This window comes from Sycon ciliatum, chromosome 3, assembly GCF_964019385.1.
Source record: "Sycon ciliatum chromosome 3, ocSycCili1.1, whole genome shotgun sequence".
Taxonomy (NCBI): domain Eukaryota; kingdom Metazoa; phylum Porifera; class Calcarea; order Leucosolenida; family Sycettidae; genus Sycon; species Sycon ciliatum.
In genome coordinates, this window is record NC_088645.1 from 24,553,568 (window position 1) to 24,577,337 (window position 23,770).

The window sequence follows — 23,770 nt, forward strand, 5'->3', positions numbered from 1 at the left end:
TGGATTACCGGCGCTTGAATGCCATCACCCGGAAGGACAGCTTTCCTCTCCCGCGTATCGACGACACGCTAGACGCGCTCGCGGGCTGTACCCACTTCTCGACCCTGGATCTCCAATCCGGATACTGGCAAGTCCCTATGGCAGAAGATTCCAGGCAATACACCGCGTTTGTCACCAGGAACGGTCTGTACCAGCTCCGCCGTATGCCGTTCGGTCTCTCCAACGCTCCAGCCACGTTCCAGAGAACAATGACCTCCATTCTCCGTGATCTGCTTGGAAAGCATTGCCTGATCTACCTCGACGACATCATTGTGTTTGGCAAATCAGCTGCAGAGCATCTCCGCAGTCTTCGATTGGTTCTGGAAAGACTAAGATCTGCAGGTCTCAAAGTGAAACCCCGTAAGTGTCGCCTTCTCCGTGTACGTATCCTCTACCTCGGTCATGTCATCTCGGCCGAAGGAGTCCACACCAATGATACCAATGTCGCCAGATTGGAAACCTGGAAACCACCAACATCCATCAAGGCACTCCGCACCTTCCTCGGCTTTGCAGGCTACTACCGCAAGTTTGTTCATCGCCACACGCACATTGCACGACCACTCCAACAACTCATCGTTCCCAACACACCGTTCCATTGGACAGACGACCATCAACAGGCCTTTGACGCATTACGCACCGCGATTCTTACCACATCCGTTCTCCAGTATCCCGATTTCAACAAACCCTTCATCCTTGACACAGATGCATCCATCGACGCCCTTGGCGCGGTGCTCTCTCAACTTGACAGTACGGGTCGAGAGCGTCCCATTGCCTTCGCCAGTCGTGCTACTAACAAGGCTGAACGTAACTACAGCACCACCCGCTTGGAGATGCTGGGTATCGTTTGGGCCACTGAGCACTTCCGCCACTAGCTTCTCCATGCACCATTCACTCTACCCACCGATCACGGAGCTCTCACATGGCTGCATACGTTCAAATCACCTACCGGTCAAGTCTCCCGTTGGTTAGAACGTATGGCAGAGTTCTCCTACACCATTCAACACCGCGCTGGAAAGTCTCACGGCAACGCCGATGCTCTTTCAAGCTATCCACATGCGGACATATCCTCCCCCACGGACACCACTACCCACCGGCCCATGACATCTACACTGCCAGTTTCCCACATCACCGCACTCGTCTTTACAGACACTCCACATTCTCACACGACATGGCTTCAAGCTCAACAAGACGATTCCGCCATTTCCTCCGTGATCCACCGCGTCACTTCAGGAAAACCATTTCCACAACCAACCGATTCACCCACCGTTACTGCCCTGCTCAAGATCCACGATCAACTCTCTATCCATGACGACCTTCTCTTCCACACACACCATGATAAGCTCCAGATAGTTGTTCCCTCCGTTATGCAGACTCCCCTGATCCACGATGCACACGCTCCTCCGACTTCTGGACACTTCAGTACAAAACGCACCCTTGCACGTGTCAACGAGCATTATTTCTGGCCAGGAATGAAAGCAGCCATTGACCGCTACTGTACTCGTTGTCTGGAATGCCAACAGAACAAGCACAAGAATCCTGTTGCCCGAGCTCCTCTTCAACACATCACAGCTACACGCCCATACCAGATCATTGCTATGGACTTCATGGGTCCTCTACCTCGTTCAAATGGTGGTAATCTTTACATCATGGCCGTTGTCGTTTACTTCACCAAATGGTTAGAGTTGTTCCCGCTCCGTAATATCCAAGCCACCACAGTTGCCGATACACTCACTAGCCACATCTTCTCTCGCTATGGAGTACCTGAGCAAATACACTCCGACCAAGGCTCCCAGTTCGAATCCGACCTCTTCCAGGATCTATGCAAGACGCTCCGCATCCACAAAACACGCACCACTCCGTATCATCCTCAATGTGACGGTCTCGTCGAACGATCAAACCGTACGGTCCAGAACATTCTCAAAGCTTACACGAACGACACGCAATCCGACTGGGATAAACATCTCCGTACCACGATGCTCGCCTACAACACCAGTGTCCACTCAACGACTGGTTTCACGCCCTACTTCCTCATGTTTGGCCGTGAAGCTACGTTGCCACTCCATCTCATGTACCCACCACTTCCACAACCACATGCAGCGCAGCCAATCACAACCTTCGTCACTGATCTCCAAGCTCGCCTTCAGACTTCCTTTGACACCGTTCGTCAACACACCGATCAACACCACAAGTACTCCAAGGACCGCTACGACCTCAAAGCCACAGCTTCCCAGTTCAAAAATCAAGATTTTGTCTGGCTACATGCTCACCCGCCACCTCATGTCTCTCCGAAACTCTTCAAACACTGGACCGGCCCCTGGAAAATCATCAATTGTCCTTCTGCCGTTACATACACATTGCAAGCCCATTTCCACACGACCCCTCACATGCAACGCGTCACAACCGTCCACCGCAACAGACTTCGTCCATACCTCACACCTGTGCAGTACACACCACCATCTCTAATGTCCACCCCACCACAACCAGTTCCGCAACCCTCAACACGCACTCGTTCTCATATTCGGCCTCCTGCCTATTTTCGTGTCTATGCTGCACCAGGTTAGTGACAGCAATGGCCACGCCTACGCAGACGCCACGGTTCAGCACGACGCGGTGCTATCACTCTCCGCCTACTCGTAGGCCACCCCTTCTCCCGACCCCGGCGACACCACCACTGACAGTGGCAGGGTTACGAGCCCGCCGCGCTGCTCGCACCGTCCCGGCTCACCGATCATCAACATCCCCGGAATTTGCTGAGGAACGTTCGCCATCCCCGCCAGCAAAGCGGAAATCACCGCCGCCGGAGGATCCGTCGGCCGCCCCTACGCCGGTATCACCACCTCCCAAGGATCACTCTCCCGACCCTACGAGTGGATCGTCACCTGATGTCTCTGCGACTCAACAAGATCTAATCGACCTGCATATTATTGATTCAGATGAGGAAATGCTAACTGATATAGTCTAGTACCCGAAATGTTTCTTCCTTCATCAAGTTCATACATTACTACTGCCTTCAATATTTTTTCTCTCTTTACTGCTATTCATGTACATGTCCCCGTTTTACATTTTAATCCGCATGTGGACATGCGCCCGCAAAGGGGAGGGCTATGTTAGATAGGAATACATACATTATATGACATGCACATGTACTTGACTTGTTACACCAGCCTCACCTTCTATCCTCTTTTACATGCACTACTAATACTATACTATGCGCTGTATTCATGTATTGTTCCCACACACTTTCAAGGTTGACCTTAGATAGCACACTGGAGACCTTTTGATGCATTTCACTTTCAACCGCACTTTTAGTTATCTACACTAACAGCTGTACATACATCCTAATGCCCCCTTTCAACAGTTGTCCTCCTGGTATTATTGCACGCCTACATGTATACGATGTATTGTATTCAGTTCTTCCTCTACAACGTATTCCTCTTGCACAGGTGCCATGTCCCGACCTTTCCCATTCTTCTGCCCACACAATCATGTACCTTGTAGTTTGACCTTTCTTCTTACTTCTCTCTGCTCTACGTATCCCCTGACCATAGGCTAGCTTACTTACTCACCCTATAAAAGCTGCTGCCTTTCTAGTTTCCTACGGATTAGTTTCTTGCCGATTAAGACCAGTTCTCCGCAGATCAGTCCCCTGTGGATTAGTTTCATGCTAGATTACAGTGTATTACCTGAGAACTCTTTCTCTCTCTGAATAAGTGTGCAATTCTGTATGATAACTATTATCCATTACTGTAACTGCTTGCTCTACCGACTGAGCGAAACCGGGACTTAACACCAAGCATCTTCTCCTAGTCTGGAGAAACCATTTCGTAGGCTACATTCCAGCTAGGGAAATGAAGGCAAGCATTCAAAACTAATGTTTATCGCCATTTGCGAAGCACAAACTGGCTCTGGGCAGTCGACTCGCTATGATGATGCTCTCGTCGTTCTCCTCTATCCCTATCTATGCACCACAACTGGCTCAGACAACCGACTCGCCATGATCAGCCATGATGATGCTCCTCTCAGTAACAGCCCTTGTAATTTGTTAATAGTCTCACAGTTTCTCCCGCACACTCGCTGGTGTTAACCCTTCCTTTCTTTTCATTTTGCTGACTCGTACAGCTCTATCTTTTGTTTTTGGTGCGTGTTTTTGGCCGTGATGCCGAGACCTCAGGTCGGCAGAGCCATCAATGCCCCACCATCACTGCTGCGTCTCGCTGCAGCCCCTGCTCAATAGTTGTCACGTTCGTCCTAGTCTCAGTATCATTGTCTTTCTTTATTATTTTCGAGCTGGGAATGTGAACATAGCAAAAAAAAAGAAAAAGAAAAAGAAAAAAAGGAGACGGCCTGGCTGGGGAGGACCCACTTGGAGGAGAACGAAGTATGTTATATTGTTATAATATGTTTTTCTTTGGTATTGCAATCTTAATATAATGTGACACATACGTCATGGTGCATAGTTGGTCGTTGCGTGCCTGCATGTGCATGACTGGATAAGTGTGTGCTGATAAACACTTCCTCTGCAAGAACCTGACACTCATGCTCTCTTTCTTTTTCGCAGTATGTGCGCACGTGTGTGTGTGTGTGTGTGTGTGTGTGTGTGTGTGTGTGTGTGTGTGTGTGTGTGTGTGTGTGTGTGTGTGTGAGAGAGAGAGAGAGAGAGAGAGAGAGAGAGAGAGAGAGAGAGAGAGAGAGAGAGAGAGAGAGAGAGAGAGAGAGAGAGAGAGAGAGAGAGAGAGAGAGAGAGAGAGAGAGAGAGAGAGAGAGAGAGAGAGAGAGAGAGAGAGAGAGAGAGAGAGCGTGCGTGCGTGCTAAGCCTGTGCAGGAGCAGCATGGAGCATGCCGATGTGATCGCTGTGGCCATTGGTTTCTTAGCTGTGGCGTTCTTGTGTGTGGCTCAGTCCCCAACGACAGTGGAGCCGTGTTGTGGTGAACACTGTGTGTCCTGCGACCGCTGCATCCGTTCCGTCCAGGGCAGAATAGACACCGCTGCTCAAGCTCTCCCCGGCCATACGTCGGTCTCGTGGCAGATGACCAGAACTCTCGTTTTGTGGTGGTGGTGTGTGTGTGTGCGCGTGTGTATGTATGTGTGTTGCTCCCTACGTAGACACACTCTTGTTTTTGTGTCCATTGCGCCGTGGGACGGCGTTCTTCCATTCTCTCTCCACTGCCCCTCCGGGCCCACGAGGCCCTTGTGGCAGTGGCTCGACAGGGCAGGGCAGGTGTGTGTATGGTGCATGGTGTGTGCTGGCATGTCTGTATAAACATGTTGGACAGGAATTTGTTCACCCACGACGTTCACGGAAAACCATGCCAGGTGTTGCTGGCACGTATGGAGTCTGAAAGCACTTATAATAACTTACATCAATGTCACAACAAAGAACGGTGCAGTGTTTGACCCTTATGTACTGTGAAACATGATGGTGATGGTACCTCACCTAAGCTACCCAGAAGCTAGAAAGAACTTAAGGCCAACAGAATTGTACTATTGACCAAACTTCTTCTTATGAAATGAACAATACCCTTCTCCAAAGAGACAACATGCAGATGAAGTGTATGGACAAATATAATAAATAGGCCATTCAGTGAGGGCATGTAATGATCAGTCTACGTGAAGATAGGATAGACACATGCACGTCTGCATGCAAGGAAAGCATTTGTTCATATCATGGGTTAGCTTGCTGATTGAGTTCACATGGCCTACCGTAGTACGTTCATACATGCCATCTCTCCTGAGAAATGTTCAGCAAACATTTCAAAACATACGACATTATTTCGTTCGCTAATTACCGCCACCCGTCGTCTCACGTGGCTTCAGAATAGGTTGCGAGAGATAGGAGAGTCTCCAGCAGGCAGCGCATCCATCGTCAGGAAGTGGAAAGAGCAAACGGCATGGTCCTTGGTTGAGGTAAATGCTGAACGTTTGATTTGTCCCAACCAAGATTTCAGCACTTGGTTCGTCACGATTTTCGCTTGCCAGCTAACGTCTCCGCACTCCTGCTTTCTAGTGTCGGTGTCACGTCCCAGTACACAACGGAGAGGACTACTGTACTAATAAACAGTTCACGGCACTAACAGCATTGAACACAGCACCTCTTTCACTTCGTGAATACAATAAGACAACCCGCGATATTCATGTTAAAACAAAATGGCGTCACGATTTATTGAAAGTGGTATAGTTGGTGGAACGAGTGTTCAAACCCATTTGAACTTCATACTGTTCGTCTTCTTTTTGACATGCTCCCTTTCCATCGTCCTTAGCTTTTATTTGTTGAGAGCTGTTTTGGCTTTCTCCTATACCTCTGGGGGATGCCAAGTGATGGTTTTGAGAGGCTGGTGATGGCTGTGAGCGAGAGTTTGCCGATCGGCGTCGTCCTCGCTATAGCGATGAAAATACTAGTTACTGCGCACCTGGCACATATCACAACACGTCGGAGCGTCCAGGAGCAAAGGAATCTTGGGTTTTCACTGGAATCTAGTTCCTCCAGCATCGTGTAGCCCACCGTCGGTGAATGGCGGTCCAGAAAGGTCGAACCTGGTCTTCTGCAGCATCTCGCAGTCCTGCGAGGCACACTGAATACGCCTGTCATGTATTCTACAAATAAAAATCACGAAGTTGTGGACTTTACAGTGATGAGTCTATCCTGTATGCTGCAAAAGACGCAGGAAATGTGACTGGTGTCTGTACACTCAGTGACTGGACGCCAACACCCCAGTCTTCTCCTGCAGGATCTGTTTGACATTGACATTATGCAGTAGGTCGGCATTGACCTGGTTTGGCAGCTATCGTTATAGTATCTGCCTGGTTGGATGTAGCAGGTTGGTGTTTGCTCGTCGTCCAGTCCGGAATTTTCTTGTAACTCACGGTGGAGTACGCGCAGGGTTTGTGATCATCCCTGTTCACTTCAATATTATCAAACACAACGTTCCCTTTGTCACTCATCTTATCCTGAGTACTGAATTTGCTGACAATATTGCACCATACTTGTCACAACCTACCGCCACTGCTGGCGGTGGCAACTGGTTCGTCAATGGCGGTGACCAGGCTGACTGACTAGCTTCGAGACAGCGGCCTCGTTGTCAATCCCGCGGCAGCCTAAAGGTTGATTTTATTCATCCAGCCTCAGCGCCATGTTGACGATGCCCTAGTGACTGTGTGTCATGGATTGCCTTGCCATCAGCGGTCATTGCCGTCCACCTTGATGCAGCCCTCAACAACTGGCTCAGCCCATGGGAGTCTCAAGTGGACAAAATTGTTGCCAAAGTAGCTCAGAAGATTGGTGCATCGTGGTGTAGGTGAGCACATAACTAGGACTTCCCAGCGTCTATTTGTCCAGGCTGCGATACTATGTGACATGCTGTACTGCACATTCTTTTCAGCACTGCAAGGCCGGCAGCTGGACCGACTGCAGGGGCCGCGCACATGCAGGCCGCCTGTTGCCAGTGCAGCATTCTGGAACGTTCCTTCCTTCTGAGATCCGTGGAATAATAACTTTCTTTGCTTCAAAGCAAGTTGCTTACCTTTCTGTTGTGCTCCCAGTGTCCTTACAACAATAACCTACAGCAATGTTTTATTTTCCTTTCCATTCCCCAACCAATGAATACTACGATGTCGATTCTATTTCTTCGTACTTTGGTGTGTGCCCGCGCACGCACGTGTGTGTGTATACCTCACTCGCCACTCGAAGTTCTGTTCCCCATCACTGGAACACTGTCTGTTCTTTCAGGACCTGCCATCATCTGCGGATGGGCATTCAATAATTGTATTGTGTGTGTGTTTCATTCAGAATCAGATCCGCTATCATTGCTATTAGAGAAAATCTGTGGGTTCACATCCAGTGCATTTTTAGATCTGCGTGCTTTTCTCGCCACGGGCGCATACATGGGACATTGTGTGTGTGTGCGTCTGTGTGTATGGGGATATTGTCTGTATCGGCTTTTGGTACTAATGTTCAGGTCTGTGCTTGCATGTGTGAACATGAAATTGTTCGGTTCTGTGCATGCTATTGCTATGTTGTATATTATTGTATGTATGTGTGCATTTCCACGAACAGTGTAGACGAGCGTGGAGAGTGCATTCATCCCTCATCAACCACTTCCCCTTGGGCTTACGAGAGTTTTTTCTGCGTACCCCTCTGATACTGTATTGATGCCGGCACCTGTACCTCGATGTGTTCCTCTATCTGCAGTCGCCTTTAACCTTCGGTCAAGTTAACGTTTATTGTGCTCTATTTATCGTGCGAATCAAAATAAACAATAATAACACAAGTCGTGCTAGAGTGACGACATGTGCGTGTAGTATGGTTGATGCGATGGGACGTTATAATTATGTGGAACAGAACGCACATTGGGCAGATTGATTGGGCATCATTGATTGTGCTCAGTCTAAACAGTGAACATAATAATTATCTCCAGTGACAGACTGTAGCGGCTAGCCTCCAATAGGTAGCTGGCACTAGTCGCTACTGCTTGTTTGACAGGTGCCGCCAGAACCCCTGTTGTGTCATGCTATAGATGCACATGCCCTGTTCTGGGGCATACTGAGGTACTTTGATTTTGTTGACTGCATGTAGACAGCATCCAATAGTAGTACTCGTAGACCTTGGCTCTTTGTAGGTCAACCACCATCGCATGGATCGATCGGTGACTATGCACTTGGAGGTTGGAATAGCCCGCGCTGAACAGATCTTGCCATGGCCCAGGGAGTGAACTCGCTTACTCGACTATCCCGGTTTTAATTAACCAGCATGAGTGGTGCAATTTGTCCATACCATGTTGCGAGCTCACAGTTGTTTGGGCAGGTTTTGAGCTGCACCACGAAACAAAGCGAAATAACGGCGTGACTGTAGAGCAAGGAAGCGGCGAGACGGCACTTCCAGGACGAGACAGGCAGTAGAGATGTGTTCACAGCACGAGCAACCTCTCAGACCCTGCCGGTACTCCACAGTTACAAGAAAATGTCGGACTGGACGACGCGCCAATGCAAACCTGCTACATCCACCCAGGCAGATAGCTGCCAAACCAGGCCAATGTCGACCCAATGCATACCGGTATGTCAATGTCAAACAGATCCTGCAGGAGAAGACTGGGATGATATTGGCGTCCAGTGTACGGACACCAGTCACATTTCCTGCGTCTTTTGCAGCATACAGGATAGACTCATCACTGTAAAGTCCACAACTTCGTGATTTTTATTTGTAGAATACATGACAGGCGTATTCAGTGTGCCTCGCAGGACTGCGAGATGCTGCAGAAGACCAGGTTCGACCTTTCTGGACCGCCATTCACCGACGGTGGGCTACACGATGCTGGAGGAACTAGATTCCAGTGAAAACCCAAGATTCCTTTGCTCCTGGACGCTCCGACGTGTTGTGATATGTGCCAGGTGCGCAGTAACTAGTATTTTCATCGCTATAGCGAGGACGACGCCGATCGGCAAACTCTCGCTCACAGCCATCACCAGCCTCTCAAAACCATCACTTGGCATCCCCCAGAGGTATAGGAGAAAGCCAAAACAGCTCTCAACAAACAAAAGCTAAGGACGATGGAAAGAGAGCATGTCAAAAAGAAGACGAACAGTATGAAGTTCAAATGGGTTTGAACACTCGTTCCACCAACTATACCACTTTCAATAAATCGTGACGCCATTTTGTTTTAACACGCATACGGTCCACTGAAAATGACACAATTCTGCAGTGCTTCTCTCTCACGGAGCTAAGCAGAATGTGCGTCATCACCTGTAGTCGCCATGGAAACGCAATCAGAAAATCGGCGATGTGGCAAGTTTGCAATATCGTACGGAGGCGAGAGATATACCATCGGAACCGATGTATAGAATCAAGCATGGAAGGAAGGGCTTGGTGGAAAATTCATGCCCGCGTGTGTACCATGGTGTACGCTCGAGGGCTTGCCCGAGAGCGTACACACAAGGGCATGGAGTGCCCGAGTGCGTATGCCCGAGGGCTACGCACGAGGGTACGCATTTTCCATCAAGACCTTCCTACCATGCTTGATTGTATTTCAAACATACCACATACATCAACAAGCAAACACCAATCACCGATCAGCATGTCCCGAGAGCTTCCGGAGCTGAAACTGAGCACGGCGGAATGAAGGTATAAAAGGGAGACTCCTCTAGGGGTGGTGGTTGGGTACGTGGAGGATTCAGCTTGTTAGTTTCAGCTCCGTACGCTCGAGGGCTTGCCCGAGAGCGTACGGAGCTGAAACTTCACCTAATGTCCTTGCTTGAGATGAAACTAACGGTTACTCAACTCGTTACTTGTGAGTTTCAGCTCCGTACGCTCGAGGGCTTGCCCGAGAGCGTACGGAGCTGAAACTTCACCTAATGTCCTTGCTTGAGATGAAACTAACGGTTACTCAACTCGTTACTTGTGAGTTTCAGCTCCGTACGCTCGAGGGCTTGCCCGAGAGCGTACGGAGCTGAAACTTCACCTAATGTCCTTGCTTGAGATGAAACTAACGGTTACTCAACTCGTTACTTGTGAGTTTCAGCTCCGTACGCTCGAGGGCTTGCCCGAGAGCGTACGGAGCTGAAACTTCACCTAATGTCCTTGCTTGAGATGAAACTAACGGTTACTCAACTCGTTACTTGTGAGTTTCAGCTCCGTACGCTCGAGGGCTTGCCCGAGAGCGTACGGAGCTGAAACTTCACCTAATGTCCTTGCTTGAGATGAAACTAACGGTTACTCAACTCGTTACTTGTGAGTTTCAGCTCCGTACGCTCGAGGGCTTGCCCGAGAGCGTACGGAGCTGAAACTTCACCTAATGTCCTTGCTTGAGATGAAACTAACGGTTACTCAACTCGTTACTTGTGAGTTTCAGCTCCGTACGCTCGAGGGCTTGCCCGAGAGCGTACGGAGCTGAAACTTCACCTAATGTCCTTGCTTGAGATGAAACTAACGGTTACTCAACTCGTTACTTGTGAGTTTCAGCTCCGTACGCTCGAGGGCTTGCCCGAGAGCGTACGGAGCTGAAACTTCACCTTGCTCGAGATGAAACTAACGGTTACTTCAGAACGAAACTTCACCTTGCTTCAGGTGAAACGGAGCTGGAACTTCAGCTTGTGAGTTTCAGCTCCCAAGCCCTTGAGCGTACGGAGCTCAGAACGAAACTTCAGCTTCTGAGTTTGCCCGAGAGCATACGGAGCTGATACTTCGTGAGCTGAAACTTCAGAACGAAACTTCAGCCGTGCGCTCGAGGGCTTGCCCGAGAGCGCACGGAGCTGGAACAGCTGGAATCCGAACATGGAAAACTGACCCCGGTGATTGCCACTTTACTTATTTTGGCTTGCTACGTTCAGAGCAGATAGATAGGTGCATGCTCTTTTATTTCGCTTACCAGAGCAAGTAACGTCAGTTCACAGTCGAATGACTTATGTACATGCGAACTGAGCTGACAACGAAAAACTGCCAGTGCCACAGACCCTTGCCGAGCTAGGCTGATAGATGGCACCATAGCCTGGCATTTGCATAGCAATTAGCATGCATGCAGGGCATTGGATGTCACCGTACTCCGTAGCATGCTAGCAGGGCATTGCCATGCCGTAGTCCAGGCAATACACACAATTTCTGCCCTGGTACAAGTCGATGCTGATTGGCCGTCGGATGGCAACAAGCACGTGATATGTTTGAAATGTCTTTCATCTGAGCCCTACTTGAAAAATCGATGCACTTCCCCTTTAATATCTCTTTCGTGGTGTTACGATCCTGTGTTGGGTCTTTGCGATGTGAGTGCACCGCTCAGGGGTCGGATTTCGCCAACACTGTAGTACAATGTACATCCAGATCTGAAGACCGCGTTGCCGCCAGCCGGTACGCGGTCCGTACGTCTACATACAGTCCGTGCCATGACTACGTCCACGTGGACTTCGCTAGCTACATGTAGCTACTTGTCAGCAGGGAGTACAGTGTAGTACAATATCTACATTGTATAAGTATATTACCTGAAGCCGAGTGAATATGGGCGAATATTCACTAGTATACAAACCGAGGCGAAGCCGAGGTTTGTATAACTAGTGAATATTCGCCCATATTCACGAGGCTGAAGGTAATATTAGACTTATACCTCTCCATATTCACCCTCTCGTCCCTAAAACCCAACAAACCAGTCCTGTTGGTCATACATGTACATGTACACAGAACTAACGTAAGTCGTTGTTGCTTCACTGAGCCTTCAGACCGACTGGCGTGTTCTTGCCTGAATCGGAGGGCGGTGTGTTCAGAATCTTGTTCAATCGATCGTGTACACGTACTGGTGCATGTGGCATGGCAGGTGACGACCTTGGAGAACACGCTCGTGCCAATCACCATGGAGAACACGCTCGTGCAGCTTTGTGGCGGAAGCCAATCATTAGAGAGGTTTCGTTTCACGCGAAGATTTGACCAATCCGGGAGTCGGTTTATAACAGCGAGCCAAGCGGTTCTACTCTCACTTCTTTTCTTTTTAGGCAGCGCTTCGGAGCTGTTGTGTGCCCTAGGAAAATTCTACGCTAACGTCCTTGAACAGGGCTGTTCTGAGTACAAACGAAATTCCTGGCTTGCCGCTTGATCCGCAATCATCGGGCCATTGACATGTTGAGCGTCCAAAACCTTGTTTTCTCGCTGAAACGCTCCGTCTGTGAAGATGCTCACTGTCAGCACCTGGTCACATGCGGATCCAGCGGCAATGGCAAGCAAGGAATTATTTCGTTTGTACTCAGAAAAGTCCTGTCTAAGGAAGTTAGCGTAGACATTTTCTAGGGCACTCGACAGCTCCGGTGCGCTGACTGAAGAGGAATCAAGCGCAGCACCGAGTACTGCTCTCTTTACAGTACAATGTAAGTATCGAAAAGTGGTGAATATAAGTGGTGAATATGAGGTAAGTGGTGAATATAAGCGGTGAATATTCAGCAATATTCACCACTTATGTAGATGGCCAATTGTATGTGGGTGAATATGGAGTGAGGTATAATATTACATGTATGTATTGTACTACTCCCTGCTTGTCAGTAGTAACTGAGTGAGTGAGTCTGTTGTTGTTGAGCAAGCTGGAAACCAGCGGATCGAGCAGGCCATGGCGTGGCCAGACTCGGACTCAGACTAGAGGAAGCCAGACAAAGATAAAGTGTCAACTGTCAATCACGTGGATATAAAATTTAGTTGTCAAGTTAGTTTTTCAAGTCAAAGAAGTGACAGGTGTGGCTAGTAGTAGTACTGATCAGCTGAGACCCTTGCAGCCTGCAGGCTTGCACTACTTTTACTCGGGCTTGGGTACTGCTTCAACTTTTCAAGTGCTTGTTCAGTTGTTGCACGCGATCATGGTGAAATGGCCGTAGGTCTACGACCTGTGACCATGGTGACTGCCGAGGCGTCATGTCACTTGTCAGCTAGCTCTGAGCATGAGGCAGTGAGGGACACTGCACTGTGGGTTTCGGGAGTGGGTTTCGGAACCCAAAGTAAAAAAAAAAAGGTTTCGGATACGGAGCTACAGTATCTCTACTTCCATATCCTGTACATGTCCCGGCTCACTGAGCACAGCCGGCGCGGTGCGAAACGGACGGATAGCCGGACATGCACGGTGCTACTGCTAGTACGAGGGCGGTGGTCTAGCGGCGTGTACATAACATGGTGTACGAGCTCGTACAGAAATAGCACTTGGCCTATCGCCTAGCGTTTTGCCAAAAAGAAGAATCGTTGTTGCGCTTCTTCAACAGTTCAAGTAAGTAATTAGTTAGTTCTTGATCAGGAGCGTTGTTGATCCTTGCAGTGTCCGTTGTTCAGTAGTGCACTCGCAGTGCAGTGGGCACTCGAACTCGGCACAGACTGTGTGCAACTCTTGTACTTATGACCTGAACTCGCAACCAACGTTACTTCGCAAGCCAGTGAGTTAGTACGGTGACAACAAAAACTGCATGCATGCAGTGACTGTGCTGTGTGAGTATGTACAAGGATTATTATTATTTTTGGGATGCACGCTGACCAGACGAAAATATTATTCCCGTAGCTATGCAGAAGACGTTACTTCAGTAACGTCTGGCGCTAGCCAGGGTCCACACAGCTTTAATTTGGTATTTGTGTGTTTGTGTGTTTGTTTGTTTGTGTCACGCCTGGCGCTATCCGTATCTGACGGCAAAAAAGCATAATGATATAATAATTCGCGGGATTCGCGTTGGCATCGCTTGAATGTTCAGAAACACACAAACTAGCCTTCGCTTCCGCAGGCCACCACTATGCCTATGCCTTGCACACCTTAGTGGCGAATGCAGACCTCACAAGTGAGTCAGGGGAGAGTAGGTGAGTCTCTCAACCAATCGGGCATGTAACGGCCCATGCATGTTATAAATTTTTCAATTCTCCTATTTTTTTCAGGCATATCCTGGGATTCGAACCCGCACTATCGCCCTACATGCATTCCCCCATACACTTCGCATTCATACCCATTCTTCCAAGTTGCTTCACGTTATTATCTTGCGTTTGAAAGCCCTATTTGAATATTGCGGGCAGCTGTATGTGGCCAGCTGTGTTTGATGGTACGGTACGGTAGGGAGACGGTGTCGTATTACCCTCGATCGTACCTGTCCCGTACCTATCCCCTACCGTACCGTGCCATCAAAGACGGCTGGCCACAGTGCATATTCAAATAAGGCTTTCAAATGCAAGATCACAATGTGAAACAACTTGGAAGAATTAGTATGTATGCGAAGTGTATCGGGGGATGCATGCAGGGCGCGCGATAGTGCGGGTTCGAATCCCAGGTTATGTCTTTAAAAAAAAGGATTTTTTCTTTAAAGAATTTATAACATCCCTGGCCCTATGCTTTTTTTTGTCTAGGTCGTCAAGGCAAAAAAGCATAGCGTAGGGCCCTGAGCTTCCAAGCTCTCTCGTTATTGTTGGTTGGTACTTCAACTCATGAGCTCATTCATCGAGGGCTTCCAAACGTGCATTGTAGGTGGGGAGTTAGTTAGTTAGTTAGTCATCTACTCGCCCCACTTCTTCACTCACGCCGCGGCGCTGCCATGCATCAGCTGAGTTTGGAATTTTTTTTAAATTTTTTCTATCTGTCAGGCTGCTGCGCTGACATTGAAGTAGAGGCCCTATCAACAACGAGCAGCTAGCTAAGTGAACCCTAACCACAGCTCATGCGAGCACCGTCCTACTGGAGCTTCAACAATGAGGTACAGTGTAATACTAGTTGAATTGTATTTTGGCAGGCAAGCTAGGCAAGGTGTAACACTGAGAATAATCAAGAATATTCTCTAAGCTTTGAGAATATTCTTGAGTATTCTTGTAACTTCTTAGTCTTACACCTTGCCTAGTTTCTTGCGCCTTTAATACATGTCTACCATGTAAATATTACTAGTGATTTTGCAATGTCAATTGCCATCTCCAGTATCACCCCTGACGAGCCTATGGTAGGCGAAACAGCTGCCAGAAGAAAATGTTTTACCCGTGACCCCCTTCGTTGTTTAAAATAATTGGTGTGAGTAATGGCTACCGAGGGTAGCAATGGTCGGCTTTAGAGCGCATGGAGGAGGAGAGTTGTATGTATTTGAAAAGAAACAGCCGAATGGTTCACAGTTTTATTGTCACTGTGGGATTAATTGCTTTCAACAAAAAAACTTTGCCGTACATTGGTGTAGTTGCGAAGGGCATCGGTGTTGCAGCAATCACCATGCAGGCAGCGCTAGCTCTAAAGCGGCGGGGTAACACACACACACACACACACACACACACACACACACACACACGTGCACGCGCACATACACACACACGCGCGCGCGCTCGCACACATACACACACGCACACATACACACACACACACAGTGTGTGCGTGTGTGGTACCAGACCGCTAACACCTCTCGTATGGAATGGCGATGGAGATACCAAGACCAGGATAAGGAACTGGTCGCAGCAGCCCCCGTTGAGTGTCCCATCTGTGGAAAGGTCTCCTCTAGAGCAAGCGATCTTAAGCGCCACAAGTGCACAGCGGAGCGTCGCAATCCTGTACAACAGCAGCATGGTGCATGTCAATGCGCAGATTGTGGGAAATGGTGTCGTAGCAGGGATGGACTCGCTGTCTCCACACTTGTCAGCCTACCTCAATAGCTAGCCAGCCTGCTCCCGCTCATTGTAGACCTCGCCAGAACCGCCCAACAACGGATGAGCGTGCCAAGTTTCCACTACTGTGTCAGCACTGCTCTCGGAGATTTCGGCAGTCCAGGGACCGGACGCGGCACCGGCGTGTTTGCTCCTCTCCCTCCTCCCGCAATGGGACCACGTCACTTTTACGGCAGTGGGTCAACAGGACAGGTGTGTGTGTGTGTGTGTGTGTTTGTCCAATTTGCAGTTGTATGTGCAGTCGATTTCCAATTGAAAGGTTGCGGGTTCGATTCCCGACGATTATGGTTGCACACGTCTTCTCTTTCTCAGACTCCTCTTTCCCTTCATTCTCCTGGGTGGTAACCAACGGTCAGTGCATGCCGGAGTATATGGTGTGATGTGTGTGCGGGAAAAATATGAAAAAACCCGAAAAAGTAGGGATTCACCGGCCAGAAAAAGCCACTTCCACTCTGTGTGGTGTAGACTGTAGACCAGGCTGAATAGTGGTGGTCAATTCTTCAGCCTTGCAAGCTGTTGAATGGTGCAATCCCAGCACAAGCTGCTATGGCTCCTGCTGTAGCATCGCTATCATCGCCTCTGGCGAGGGGCGTCAAAGGGTCAAATGGTGTGTGTGTGTGTGTGTGTGTGTGTGTGTGTCGGTATGGGCATGGTACATGGTGTGTGTCTGTGTGCCTGCCTCTGTGTGTGCGCGTGTGTGTGTGTCTGTGTGTGTGTGTGTGTGTGTGTGTGTGTGTGTGTGTGTGTGCCAGCTAGTTCGGTTGGTGGGTACACTTATGCCAGATAGTGTTGGGTCTGTTGCCAACGGGCTCGGCTCAGTGCTTGAAGGTATAATGCTGTACCTGCCAACTTTGTTGGTTCCAGGGTTCATAATACTTTCTATTTGAAGTATACATACCTGTTACCCATGGACTTTTTCTGGCTAGATTAACTCTTGTGTAATCAATGGTGCTAGTGAAGCTTTTATCAGATCCACTCTGATTTAGCCACCCACACTAGTAGCAAGTATTACCTTCACTGGGGGCAGGGGTACCTGCAGTTGGATCCCGGGACGGATACCCTGATGCCGTCAATCCTTTTTCTGCACCTTGTTCTCACCCACTTACTGAGGTGTGGTGAGCCCATATGTGAGATCATTTCAAGTCCACCCTAGTTTGGGGATTTCAGGGGGTGTCGGCCGTTGGGTGGTTCAATGTCCAATTGAGTGATCTTTCCAAGATTCCTTTTGAGTCTCTCTCCCCTCTCTCAGGGAGACCCACGTGACCAGTTTTGGCAGTGAGCAAGTACAAGTGTGTGTCTGTGTGTGTCTGTGTCTGTGTATGTATGCGAACGTGAACGTACATGTGTGTTTGTTGTCTGCTTGTGCGTGCAATAACACAGCTTGCTTGTGGAAAGCGGCGATTCACTCTACGGGTGTATTGCTGTCTTACATGGCCGTGACCTGCGTGTGTGCACGCGTCACGACGTAGAAGATGCAGTCGAGGCACAGACGGGACTCTCCGCTCGTCTGCAGCGCCTCTTCTTGAACAACAAAAAGGTCAGTCATGGTCGTTCTGCGTGTGATGTGTGTGTGTGTGTGCGTGTGTGTGTGTGTGTGTGTGTGTGTGTGTGTGTGTGTGTGTGTGTGTGTGTGTGTGTGTGCGTGTTTCATGTTTCATGTCTGTGTACAAAATGGCACAGGTTTACATTGTATGTAAGTTCATCCTGCTGATGCGTGCATCTTTGTGCATAACTACTGGTCTGTCGATGTGTCTCTGTCGATGTGCGTGTGTGCATGCGTGTGTGTGTGTGTGTGTGTGTGTGTGTGTGTGTGTGTGTGTGCACGTGTGTGTGTGTGTGTGCACGTGCGTGTCACATTGTCGGCTTGCTGTCTCACAGATACTGGTTAGCAAGACGCTAGCAGAGCAAGGTCTGTCGCTAGGCAGCCGCCTGGATCTTCACATTGCTATTAAGGGTGGAATGCCACATCCACAGGCCTCGCCAGTAAGTCAATCTACACCCACGCCCGCTATTCTTCTGTGGATTGTAGGTTCCCTTGGGCCGGAAATTAAATCCCGGTATAAGGATCACCCGCACAATGTACATGCCAAGTGACCCCCCCCCCCCCGGGCCCGATCCCTAATCCGGTTTGACCCTTAAAGGGGAAGTTAAGGCAAAAAATAAAATTTCACCAGTTGTAGTCTTCGGGGTGCTGAGTCGAATGGTCGTGGTCCGAGGAAGCTGAGACACTCCCTTCCTACTTGAATCCCAATCGAACTCGCGCACTTCCACCGAAACTGGGTGACTGCGCCCTACTAGATGGGGATTTGTATGCAAAATGTCACTAAAAGCGCCATTTCGTTCTTATAAAAGCACGGGTGACCGCGATTGGCCCATATGTTGTAGTCTTTTGGACGCTGAGTCGATTGGTTTTGGTCCGAAAAGGCTGGTTTGCAGCGTTCCTCCTTTATTCCCAATCGAACATGGTTGAACAAGCGGTCACGTGCTCCTGCGTACGCCAGTCACCTGGTCACCGTGCCTGCAGGGTACAACTTACTAGCCTGTTTGACCTTTTTTGGGTGCAGTCCTGTCACTCGAGTTGAACCTTGGTGTGAAAGTTGTCGCCTGCTGGCGTGGTGACCAGGTGATTTGGGCACCCAGGAGCACGTGACCGCTTGTTCAACCATGTTCGATTGGGAATAAGGGCCGAACGCTGCATAGCAGCCTTTTCGGACCAAAACCAGTCGACTCGGCGTCCAAAAGAGTACAACATATGGGCCAATCGCGGTCATCCGTGCTTTTATAAGAACGAAATGGCGCGTTCTACTCTACATAGCATTGCACTACACTGCACTGCACTACACAGTAACCAGGTGACTAGTGTACGCATCGGTACGGCAACCCTTACAGGACCGCCGCGTTTGATTGGTAGTAAGTGCTGAACGCTGTATCACAGCCTCCTGGGACCAAGGCCATTGGATCCAGCGTCCAGAATGTTACATCTACAGATTCTAGGAGCTTCACGGACATCTGTTCCTCTATAAGAACGAAGTGATGCTGTCCGTGAATTTTTCCAGCTGGCACGTCCCTATTTAATAGGGTTCACTCGCCACTGCTGTTGTTTGCGTTGGCAAATTTGGTAGGTGCATACGAGCAGCATACGTTTGGTGTATTTTTGAATGCTGTGTTCTGATGACGCTGTTGCTGCTGCTGCTGTTGTTGTTGTTGTTGTGGTCGTCGTCATCATCATCATCCATACCCAGGTTCTGGAGGAGCATTACGCTGACAGTGACGGAGAGAAGAGTAACGTCATTGACAACGTATCCGAGTGTGTGTTCACTGACCCGGTGTTCACGGCTCTCACTGGACACACGTACAGTCGCAGCACATTAGTACAGAACAATCTGGTGGAACCGCTCAGCGGAGAGAAACTCAAAGAGAAGCAGATCATTCCGAACATCAACAAGGCCACTGAAGTTGACCAGTATCTGGATCGACGTCTCAAAGCCGATATCCGCGTGATTCGTCGTGAGTTGAATGTCTAGGTTTGTGTTTCTGTCCCTAGTACTCTGACTACTCAGCTGTTTCTGTTGTAGGGCAGCGGCCAGTGTCTGGATGGACGCCTCAAAGACAATAGCAGCGTGATAACTGTAACGCGTGTGTGTCTGGGCACATGAACATGTGTGTGTGTGTGTGTGTGTGTGTGTGTGTGTGTGTGTGTGTGTGTGTGTGTGTGTGTGTGTGACGATAGGTTGCGGGTTCGATTCCCGACGATTATGGTCACACACGTCTTTCTTCTCTTTCTCAGACTCTTCCTGACTTTTCTTTCATTCTCCTGGGTGGTTACCAACAGCCAGTGTATGCTGGAGTATGTGGTGTGGTGTGTGTGTGTAGAAAAAAAATGGAAAAATGAAAAATAGGGATTCACTGGCCAGAAAAAGTCACTTCAAACAGCTGTGTGGTGGAAACCAGGCTAAAAATAGTGGCGGTCAATTCATCAGCCTTGCTAGCTGTAGAATGGTGTAATCCCAGCACAAGTTGCTATGTCTAACATAGCTGTTCGCTATCATCGCTTCCGCGATGGGCATGTCTGAGGTCTGAGGTGTGTGTGTGTGTGTGTGTGTGTGTGTGTGTGTGTGTGTGTGTGTGTGTGTGTGTGTGTGTGTGTGTGTGTGTGTGTGTGTGTGTGTGTGTGTGTGTGTGTGTGTGTGTGTGTGTGTGTGTGTGTGTGTGTGTGTGTGTGTGTGTGTGTGTGTGTGTGTGTGTGTGTGTGTGTGTGTGTGTGTGTGTGTGTGTGTGTGTGTGTGTGTGTGTGTGTGTGTGTGTGTGTGTGTGTGTGTGTGTGTGTGTGTGTGTGTGTGTGTGTGTGTGTGTGTGTGTGTGTGTGTGTGTGTGTGTGTGTGTGTGTGTGTGTGTGTGTGTGTGTGTGTGTGTGTGTGTGTGTGTGTGTGTGTGTGTGTGTGTGTGTGTGTGTGTGTGTGTGTGTGTGTGTGTGTGTGTGTGTGTGTGTGTGTGTGTGTGTGTGTGTGTGTGTGTGTGTGTGTGTGTGTGTGTGTGTGTGTGTGTGTGTGTGTGTGTGTGTGTGTGTGTGTGTGTGTGTGTGTGTGTGTGTGTGTGTGTGTGTGTGTGTGTGTGTGTGTGTGTGTGTGTGTGTGTGTGTGTGTGTGTGTGTGTGTGTGTGTGTGTGTGTGTGTGTGTGTGTGTGTGTGTGTGTGTGTGTGTGTGTGTGTGTGTGTGTGTGTGTGTGTGTGTGTGTGTGTGTGTGTGTGTGTGTGTGTGTGTGTGTGTGTGTGTGTGTGTGTGTGTGTGTGTGTGTGTGTGTGTGTGTGTGTGTGTGTGTGTGTGTGTGTGTGTGTGTGTGTGTGTGTGTGTGTGTGTGTGTGTGTGTGTGTGTGTGTGTGTGTGTGTGTGTGTGTGTGTGTGTGTGTGTGTGTGTGTGTGTGTGTGTGTGTGACTGTACCCATGTGGATGTGTGCATGTGTGTGTGTGTGTGTGTGTGTCTGTGTGTCTGACCATGTACATGTGTGTGTCTGTACCCGTGTACATGTGTGTGGCTGTGCATGCGCATGCCGATGGCCACTCTTCGATGCTTACTTCTTCAGGTACGGACTTCACACGATCACCCCGGAAAGGCCTGGACAAGTTGCATCAGCTTGTTGCCATGATTGTAGATCGAACGGACCTCAGAGCCTGTTTGAATGCTAAGCGGCTGCTCAGAGAGGTTCTGCTAAGTCGCACGGACGGCGAGATGTTTGCGATCACACATGGTGGCGATGAGAAGCAGTTTCAGGCCCTTCTCAAGTTGGCGAGGGTCGGTGCAGCGGAGAAGCTTGAAGCCAAGCTGCTCGATGCCCGCCAGAGATCAGATCCTGCTTCAGGTATGCTTTCTGTGTGTGTGTGTGTGTGTGTGTGTGTGTGTGTGCGTGTGCGTGTGTGTGTGTGCTTTCCTAACTTTCATGATTCGCAATGGTGCACGTCCGCACACACATACATGCACACACATACATGCACACACGTACATGCATTAACTACAACACACAGCAGCTTGCGGTTAGGAGGGTGCTGGCCAGCGAAGTGAGAGGCTACAGAGAGAGCAGGATCTTGGCGGAGCCAAGAGGATAGAAACACAATGATATGATAAGAGTGATCCACGCACAGAACGAATCGAAATGTATAACTCAGCAAACTTTAACGTTAGCATGACACGTTGAGTGCCCACGACGCATACCGCCTACGTTGAGCGTCGCGCATGAATGAATGTCACGTTGAGTGTCACGTTGAATGACACATAGAATGCCACGACGCATAGAGTACCATGTGAACATGCACCAAGGCGTGTGACCGACATGGATACCGTGATGTACAGCGCACGTGACTGTAGCCAGCAGCAAAGCATGAGCATGCAGTAAAAGCGCAAGCAATCATAGCAGCATAGTTTGCGTGGTAGCACGAAGCAGCCGCGTGCACCCATTAATCTGCATTATTACTATAATGCTACACACACATACATGCACACACCTACATGCACACACGCGCACAACATCCATCTATCTATCGTAAGAATCCAGTGTACTATGCTCTATACCATCAAGAGTAAATAAGCTCCCAAGAGTGGCTTTTCTACGACGCACACGCTGCGAGTCTTTTGGAAAGTATTGCCTCGTGCACTTGGCCGGGCTGTACATTACAAGGTCGGTGCCCAGCACGTGCTCTCGCGCTGCTCTACGGCAAAATGTGCATGCTCTGTAAAAAAGGTGGCGTCAACAAAAGTTTCCGCCGTGGGCCGGGGTATCTGCAGATTGTGCAGGAGAGATGCCGAGTTGTACACTCTTAATGATCTACTCTTGGTACCGTCAAGAGGACATAAACTAGAGTGTGCAACTCATGATACCCTTTCTGTGGGAGTTTGCTGACGGCGGAAAACTCACATCACGTTTTGTTGTCTTGCCATTGTAACTGGTACTTTCCCAGCCCGGTTTGGCGACCAGTGGAGTTGAAAAAGAAATAGCACTCCTGACAGAAACCCACTCCGTCATCAGCATGATCATGACAGATATTCGGACTGCACGCACGCTATCCTTTGTTGTCCATGGCGCGACTTGTGTTTGGGACACGGGATGTGGAATGTTGCCATCGGTGAACACACTCTCGGCGGCAGCTCATTTACTCTTGACACCACCAAGAGTAACCTAGAGTCTGCATCTCAACCATCCCACAGCACAACGTGGGATTTTTTTTAAAGACGTCCCTGTGTGTGTGTGCGTGCGCGCGTGTGTGTGTGTGTGTGTGTTTTCTCATCAGGTCTATCACCTGCCGGCAGCACTCCTCCTTCATCCGCTTCATATATGAATCCTGGTCCTGTTGTGTCGGCAGGTGGCAAGGTACTGTGCCATGCGTGGCTGCTGCCCGTACTACTGTGCCATGCGTAGCTGCTGCTCGTACTACTGTCGTAGACATGGAAATCCAGTTGAATGACCCGGGGGGGGGGGGGGGGGGGGGGGGGGGGCGGCGCCCTCAGCCAGTACAGAACGTAGCACGCAGTGCGCATGTTGATCCGCGATGCGACCAGCGCGCTGCAGCGCACGTGTTTACCGCTTAGTGCTTACCCACAGCTGCACGACCAGCGCCCCGGGTGCCGCTAGACGTGCGACCGGATTTCCATGTCCACGACAGTAGTATGCCCGCTTTCCTCTATTCTTCCTTTGGGTGCATGTACTGTGAAACAGGCATTGCTTGCCATGTTTGCCGGAGGCGCGGAATGGCAAAGCTGAATTTCTAAAACGCAAGCATTTCTTGCCGCGAATGTTTCCGTGTATAGCCCCGGTAGTATTACTCCAGCTTTCCACACACGCACATGCACACAGTTCATAGCGTGATCATCAAGCAACAACAACAACAACAACACAAAGTCGCCTATTAAACAATGGCCATTTCAGCTGTGTGGAAAGCTCTGCCTTATAAACAGGCATTGAGTACTCTTCAGGCATTGAGTACTCTTCAGTCAGGCATTGAGTACTCTTTAGGCATTGAGTACTCTTCAGGCATTGAGTACTCTTCAGGCATTGAGTACTCTTCAGTCAGGCATTGAGTACTCTTCAGGCATTGAGTACTCTTTAGGCATTGAGTACTCTTCAGGCATT

At 49.4% G+C, this 23,770-nt stretch overlaps 1 protein-coding gene across 4 annotated transcripts in view; it reads left to right on the forward strand.

The window, feature by feature from the left end:
- Positions 1-13,684: 13,684 nt before the first annotated feature.
- LOC135811870 (uncharacterized) overlaps positions 13,685-23,770 on the forward strand; it is a 45,177-nt gene continuing 35,091 nt past the window's right edge. For all 4 annotated transcript variants that reach the window (XM_065325108.1, XM_065325109.1, XM_065325110.1 and 1 more), the window contains exons 1-7: positions 13,685-13,967; positions 15,099-15,208; positions 17,532-17,688; positions 18,030-18,134; positions 19,394-19,658; positions 21,233-21,508; positions 22,932-23,011. In XM_065325108.1, the coding sequence (XP_065181180.1) occupies positions 15,204-15,208; positions 17,532-17,688; positions 18,030-18,134; positions 19,394-19,658; positions 21,233-21,508; positions 22,932-23,011 (888 nt within the window). In that variant the 5' untranslated portion in view covers positions 13,685-13,967; positions 15,099-15,203. The remainder of the gene's footprint in view (positions 13,968-15,098; positions 15,209-17,531; positions 17,689-18,029; positions 18,135-19,393; positions 19,659-21,232; positions 21,509-22,931; positions 23,012-23,770) is intronic.